This window comes from Bactrocera latifrons, unplaced genomic scaffold (assembly GCF_001853355.1).
Source record: "Bactrocera latifrons isolate USDA-ARS-PBARC rearing strain unplaced genomic scaffold, ASM185335v1 scaffold_51, whole genome shotgun sequence".
Taxonomy (NCBI): domain Eukaryota; kingdom Metazoa; phylum Arthropoda; class Insecta; order Diptera; family Tephritidae; genus Bactrocera; species Bactrocera latifrons.
In genome coordinates this window covers 1,593,514-1,601,555 of record NW_017537168.1, presented here as the reverse complement: position 1 = coordinate 1,601,555, position 8,042 = coordinate 1,593,514, and the positions used below count along the sequence as shown (strand labels likewise).

Here is an 8,042-nt window from a genome sequence, read left to right as displayed (position 1 = left end):
GTCATCACATAAAAAATAAAATAGAAAAAATTTTAAATATGCAACCAAAGTATAAAAACAAATTTAAAATGTTTAGCTTATCAAAAAATCAAAAAAAAATAAAATGTAAAACAAAATAAATTAAAATCAGAAACTTTATCCAATTTACAAAAATATAAAATAAAATAAAATAAATGTAATCAATATACACATATGCAGCACTAAGAGAACTTAATTATTTCAAGACGTTTTAAAATAATTGATTTCTCAAAAATTTTTCCAAAAATTGTGCTTTTTTTGGAAACTTCCTTCCTGTAAAATTTGTTAATGTCTTTTGTACGAAATTTAGTAAAAAAAAAAATTATGAAATTTGGGATGAACTTTGAATAGAATAAATGAACAATCATATGCATGTGCATGTAAAACTTACTGCTAACTCAAGGAAAGCATGACATGTAAACTTAATACAATTTAAAACTTTAGCAAGTAAAAAATTAAAGCAACGAATCGAGTATTTAAAGAACATAACAAACACATAAGCAAAGTTACTAAAACTGAGCAATAATTAAAAAATGTACGTGACTAAAACTAATGAAATTCGAAAACAAAAACAACACATACACAGGCGTAACGCAGTCAATACTGTGGTATATGTGTATGTATATGAATGTATTTGTTTCTTTGTGTGAAAATTTTGTTTAATACAATAATATTTTTTTTATTATTTTAGTTGGTTGTTTTGTTTCAGCGATTAGTAACCAAAGCTTAGCATTTCTTATTTCAATATCGCAAGACAAATGTAAAATTTGTTTTTGAAATTTTATTTTTAAGTTTCTTTTTTCAATTCTTTACTTGAAACGTGTCGCAAAAACGTTCGAAAGTTCATTCACGGCTGCCTGGCCCACGACCTGGTTCACCTGTCCCTGCATACTCGCCGGTATGTAACGGTTTGCTCCAGATTGTTGCGTAATTGCACCGCCTACCGCTCCGGTGACACGACTTTAAAGGACAAAAGTTGCCAGTTGGCAAGATAAAGAGTTGTTGATTTTCATTTTTTTTCTTTTGTTATTTGGTATTTAAAGAATTTGTTTGCGTTTTCGTGTTTTTTTCTATTGTTATACAAACGTTAAATGGAGAAACGATAAAAATACGAAAATAAAAAATATTTTGTAACGAGTATCGGTTGTGGAAAATACACATTTATCGGAACGTTTGAAACCCCTTTTTAACTAAGCTTCTATAAGCGAAAATTTTTCCTACAAATATGATTAGCTTAATTAATTTAAATTTCATAAAAAAAATTTAAGAATCATAATTTCAAACAATAATTGCAACATAAATTTTAAATTTTTAAATATTAAAATTTTATGTAATACATATACGTCTGTCTCTTATACACATCTAGATGTGTATAAGAGACAGGTACGCCACTGGTCAATACACTTATGTCTAAAGCTAAAACTAAATAAAATAAAATATTATAAAAATAGCCTGTTTTGGATAACAATAAAAAACTTGGAAAACATAAGCACTTGATTTAAAAACTAAACACATAAATTAGTCACAACAGAGTGATTATGTAATGAACATACAAACATACAAAAAGCGCAACAAAATAAAAGCTTGGTATGGAAATATGTAATGTTGAGAAAAAATAAAAAAAACATTAAAAAAATAAATAAAAACTCGAAAAAAACTTCTGGGTAAAAAACAGTTTTGGAAAACTGCTTTATATAACACCTTTACTCATGCTCCGAGCTGAGTTAAAAGCCACAAGTCACTATTAAAAAAAAATATATATGTATATAATATTAACACATTTTGTATGCGTTTGTTAAACATTTTTTTATATATAAAAAATCAATAACACAATTTTTTAACTAGAAAATATGTTTCTCACGCAAATTTTAAAATCCGAAATATTTTAAAATGATTCCAAGCTGGTTTTTTATATTAAGGCATTCGTACCGTTCAAAAAAAATTACTTAAAACCATTATACGTGTTTTTTGTAATTAACTTTTATTGCATATTTTCATTACAATCAATAACAACAATATGCCTAGCAATAATGGCAAACATTTTTAGTGATTATTTAAATATATGTATATGTATATGCAGTTGACTTACTATTTTTAACATTGTTGTTTTATATATATTTTTATTTTTACTTTTTATATTTTATTTATTTTTTGTTTATTTATATTTTTATTAAATATTGAAGTTTTCTTTGCTATTTTTTATATTTTTAGGTTTTTAATAAGCGTTGAATTGTATCTGCGGTTTTACAAAACAACTCATATGAAATTTTTCTTTTTCTCAATATTTTTTAAATATTTTTTTAAGGTTTCTTAATATTTTTTATTTGATTTTTCTTTTTGCCATAACGCGCTAATCTTACCCTAATTTTATATATGCAATTGTATAGGTTTACTTTGTTTGTTTGCGTTTAATTTGCTGCTGCAAGTTTTCAAAAACTATAAATTTGGATGATACAGTTTATAATTTTTTTTTTTAATGGCCAGAAACAGATTGATTTGTGGTTTATATATATTATTTTGTCGTTTAATTTTTTAATAGATATTTTTTCTTCATTATTGCCATATTTTGCATGGTATGTTTACATTGAGATGCCGGTAGATATTTGTTTGCTTATATAATTTCTTTTAATTAATTAGATTTATATGTAATGGTAGAAGAATAGGTATTTGTAAACGCATATCGGCTAGAGTGCGATTATGTAGTAGATTTAGCGCCGACTGTTAAAAAAAGCACCGAAGTTTGCAATATGAGAAACGGGGGCGCGAGAATTTTTTATGTTTAATTATATTTTAGTTTAATTATTTTGTTATTAAATTATTATAAATATTTACATTTACATTTTATATATTTTCATTAAAAGTTGTTTAGTTTTTTTATTTTATTGTTATTATTTTTTGTTTAATTTTATTATTAATTATAAAGTTTAAATTTATTATTAACATTCATTAATTTTTTATTATGATTTATTTTTTGTTTAGTATTAATATTTTTTTGTGATTTAAATATCCAAAATGACCATAGTATGAGAGCATGAAAGCATTTGAGTCAGAGAATTTGTTATTCAAATTGTTATATATGAATTATTGTGGATTGTGAAGAAAAGAGACAAATTATGTTTTTTTGGAATTAGTTGCAAGTTTTTGGAATTAGTTGGTGTTAGCAAGTATTGTAGACACACACAGTTTTGTGTGCAAAAAGTAAGCGAGCATTTGGGGAGAAAGGAAGAAAAGAGACAAAAACATTTTGGTTTATTGTAAATTTTTTTCAGACGTTAAAAAATATTGTGAAAACTCTATATACAACTTTAACCAAATGATCATGGGCAGAAACAATAGTAAGTAGAAATTATTTATGAAAACTATGAAGTTAATGAGACGTACTTATGTATATACATAACTATGTATTGGTAAAAATCATACGTCAACAAATGAGTGAATAAATAGTATAATGAAGTTGATGAAACATTTCTTAAATTATGCTTCCTTTTGCAAATTAAATTGCATTTAACTATGAAGTTAATGAGACGTACTTATGTATATACATAACTATGTATTGGTAAAAATCATACGTCAACAAATGAGTGAATAAATAGTATAATGAAGTTGATGAAACATTTCTTAAATTATGCTTCCTTTTGCAAATTAAATTGCATTTAATAACCTAACTTAACCTTAATACGAAAAATTAAGGGACCCCAAATATATATCATTACCGAAAATACAGTATTTTAATGTAAAGATTTTCTGAATTCATTTGGTAAGCTATACTACTATAAAAAAATTTCATCTGAATTTCGTTATCGATAAAATCTAATAAAAAATATTTATTGGAAAAAGTTAATTATTGCAATCAACAAAAAAAGTTATGGATAAAAGTTGTTTATGGATAAAAGATTATTATAAAATATTATCAGTAAATATGGTCTAAGCGTATATTTCAAATCCATCGATACCAATGATATACACATATATCTCATATTCAGAAAATTCATACCTTTTACCAAATGATCTAATACTCGTATCCAATACTGTGTTAGTTTATGTTTTTCGGTTCATGAAAATGCAGTGATTAGTCACGTAAATAAAAAAATCTTCAATAAACCCTATATATGTATGTAGTTCGAGAGGTGCCCTTAATATAGGTTTTAAAATTATAATTCTTTGAACAGCGGTAAGTAGTTTGTACATTTTTTAATCCTATTAATAGTGCAGGCGTGTGTTTATAAGCAAAAAAGAGGTCCCAACCGTCGATAAATTTATAATTTCATAAATTATATGTACTAGATATTGTATTAAGAAGCTAATATATTGTATGATGCCCAATTTTTTTTAAATATTTTGGAAAAGCAACTGATTTTACTTGTTGAATATTTTTCTTTGAAAACGATAAACAACTTACAAAATGTTACTAACAGAAAAAAACTCAAGCAAAACTTAAAATATTCAACATATGTATGTTTATAAAGCTACTTAAAATAATAAAAATGAAATAAAATCATCTGTACTTACGAAGGTAATAGTGGTGGTGGCAGAGCGCCGCCAGGACGACCGCCTGGCAATGGTGGTGCACCGCCGCCTGGGCGATTGGGAATCGCTGGTGCTGGGCGCCCTGAAGCGGGTGGTGGTGGTGGGCCGCGTCCACCGGCGCTGCCTAATGACCCCTGTAAGTGAGAAAAAGAAAAAATTATGTCAAATTCAAGTTTGCATTTTTTTTTTATATAAAATGGGTTAAAAAAAATAAGATTGTGTGAACTGCGAATTTATGATTTGTATGTACCTAGAAGAGGTGCACATAAGCATGAAAATATCTCATCAATAATAAAATTAGGTCTCAAAATTATTCGTTATCGAAAAGAGGTAGGAAAAATTATTAATATTAATATTTGTTTTAATTTTTTGTATATTTAGGTTTTACCTGTGATGTAGGTGCAGGTTTGCGGGGACCCCCAGGACTGGGTGGTGAGAGACGGGGATTATCCAAACCGCTGGGCAACCAATCATTTTTGACAGGTGGTGGTAGCGGTGAGGAAACTGTGGCCATGGAAACATCACCTGCAAAAAAAAATTGTTTAGAACAAAGGTATTAACATTAAATTTTTTCAATAATAAAAATGTTTTTATAATATATAAGAACAGGTTATAAATATAGGAGCGATGTTAAAATATGCCAATTGAAATTTTTAGAAGAATTGATAATATATGACTTAAGACAACGCAATTAAATGTTTCGTAATCTAGTTTAACGGTAAAGGTTAAAGGTTGTTTGTCACAGATATGTAGCCGTCATTCCGTTAATTTTCAAATACTATATAGAACGGAATTAAAGCTCTTAAACTGCTATAGCTCTTACCAATAATTCTAAGCGATTCCTTGCAGGCGTGGTACATACGTAACATCTCTTCACGTTTTGTAGCTGATTCCGCCGATTCTTCCATCATTTGTGCCTTAAAAAGAAAATTCCAGTTGTGAGTAAGTTTAACGACATTTTTATACATTTATTAAAAAACAAAACAAAACGCTCTTACTCACCTGATCACCTGTGGCATACAAGTGCGCCAACAGTTCGCCGTTAATGAAATCTTTTGCATTATTAATAATCAACATCATTATAGCTTTCGGTACCATATCACGTGTGGTCTTTGTGACAATTTTCATGTATGAGTCAACCAAATTGCGTATGGTCTCCACTTGACGCTCAAGTTGAGGATCCGATGCGCTCTCTTCGCTGGCGGACTGTTGTTTTATGCAGCGCATATCGGTAACATTGGGGGTGAACAAATTGTGTTGGTGATTTATGGCGATGAACGCAAAGTTGTTGTAATTTGTGTGTAAACAAGTGTGGATGAGAGAGAGAAGTGAGTGTGTGTGCGTATGTGCAGCAGCAGCAAAGGTAGCAGCGGCAACAGAAGCATTACACATACGTTTTTTTTTATATTTTATATTTTGAATTGTTGTACAATTCAATTGAGTAGTTTTAGTAGTTTTTTATATTTATTTTTATAAATTTAAATATATTGGAAAAGGGAAAGAAAAAAAAGAAAAAATTGGATATGTACAAATTTTCTTTTTCTCAAATCAATAAGAAATCATAAATATAATAATTATAGCGTAAGTAATCCCATTACAACAAATTTCCATTAGAGTTTCTCATTCAATGTGTTAGTAATGAAAAAAAGGTAAATAGAAAATAGCATATAAATTCATATAGGATAAGTATTGAATATCAAGCACTTCCAAAAAAATCAAACGTCAAATAAAATCTCAGAGATACCTATTCCAACGCCATGTAGTCACAAGATATACACATTTAAAAATTTAATTTTTTTTGTAGAGCAAACAAATAATATTAATTAGAATGAGTGAATTAATCGATTATTTTATTTTTGAATTATATAGTGAATACACTTAAGAGGGAAAAAATATCTTATAGAATCAACAATCGATTAAACGCTCACAAAATTGTATTTAAATAAAATGCGAAAAAAACAATTCCCAACAACATCAATAATTAAAATTTTTAAGGTCAAAAGAAAAAGAGAAGAATAAAAGGCTTTGAAATATTTCGTTAGAAGAGCTATTCACATAAATTTAATGAATTTAATTAAGGATTAAAGTTATCGACATTGTTTGACGTAAGTACGAAAAATAAAAATTCATCCAATAAGTATAATACATAGAAATATTACACAAAAATTGTTTTCAATGAAGTTCAAAAAAAAAAAAAATTATAAGAAGCATAAAAAGATTATTTTATGATATTTGTTGGACGAAATATATTTATATTTAAAAGGGTGATATCAAAAAAAGGTGTAGTGTATGGAATAATTTGTACTCGACGGGTGATTGGTTGACACTTGTCAAATATTGACTTTTTATTAACATTATCCAGTGTCAATTAATAGTAATTAGTGAGAGCAAACAAATATTATTAAAAGCAACTGTACTATACCTCTTATTGATAAAGCTAAGTAATGTAATAATGAGTTAGTATTTACACATATAGTATATGTTTTTGAATTATGTGTTTTCCGTGTATTTCGCGAAAATTTATTAAAAATTAGCTTTAACCTTCTATCTTTTAGAGGACAGACTACGGATGTTTCGGAAAAAAGTTCTAATCGTCGAAGGATTAAACATAAAACTCCATTTTTTTTTAAGACGCACTGAATGAAAATTTCAGATAAAGCATTCTTAAAACTGCGAGTTAAAACTGTTCGTTTTTTAAGAAATCACAACCAGTTCCAGTGAAAAAATAAAATAAAAGAATTGTTTTCGAATATGAAAGGGTTTAGTAAATTAAGCAATCATATATCGACATAGAGTTAGATACCTACTGTTTATTTAATGGTAACACAAATGTTTTCGAAATTTTAGAATGAACAATGATTTGTCCTAACACTTTCGACATCATTAATGAATAACTATAATGTGATCAAAAAATCGATAGTAATTAATCGGTGCATATATTGCAAAATTCTGGGAAATCATTTAATAATTATATTATCATTTGGAAATTTATGGCGATAAAATGTTTATATAGTAAGAATGAGTTTTAACTGTTTGTGATAAAAGGTACTTGAGGTTGCTTGTTTTTCTTTGTTTCAGTGGAGGTATTCCAAATGAGATGACGGGATGATTTGAACAAAAATATTTAAAAAGCCGTAAATGGTGCAGTTGTAGGTGGTTAACAATTTTGTAAATCACTGAGATTTCTTTGAACGAAATGTAGAAAGCGAACATATAACGTATAACAAATAAACGTATAACAGAAAACGAGAAATTAACTGTAACTATTCGAACTAATTAATCCGAGAACTATGCATAAAAGAAGGAGGACGCACACATATTCAAAAATCAATATTTCTTTATCGATTTAGTAGTGTAGAGATTGTTTAAATATTTATGCGCCCATATTACGTGATATTAACAGCCGCCGGGGCCATTATGTAAAAATTTCCAGCAGATATTTTTAAATCAAGTTCACAAGCATATTAACTAAAATTTACTTTTTTAAAACTATAAAA

General features: G+C 27.4%; 1 protein-coding gene across 7 annotated transcripts in view; it reads right to left on the bottom strand.

Annotated features, from left to right (window-relative positions):
- The window catches only part of LOC108973940 (dynamin), a 37,659-nt gene that overhangs the window by 5,344 nt on the left and 24,273 nt on the right, over positions 1 to 8,042 (bottom strand). For 5 of the 7 annotated variants that reach the window (XM_018941466.1, XM_018941470.1, XM_018941467.1 and 2 more), the window contains 5 exons: positions 5,548 to 5,751; positions 5,369 to 5,462; positions 4,934 to 5,070; positions 4,528 to 4,679; positions 832 to 978 (listed from right to left, as the gene is read on the bottom strand). In XM_018941466.1, the coding sequence (XP_018797011.1) occupies positions 832 to 978; positions 4,528 to 4,679; positions 4,934 to 5,070; positions 5,369 to 5,462; positions 5,548 to 5,751 (734 nt within the window). Of the gene's footprint in view, positions 1 to 831; positions 979 to 2,224; positions 2,737 to 4,527; positions 4,680 to 4,933; positions 5,071 to 5,368; positions 5,463 to 5,547; positions 5,752 to 8,042 lie in introns of those variants that run through there. The other 2 variants (XM_018941473.1, XM_018941472.1) reach the window with 2 other exon arrangements.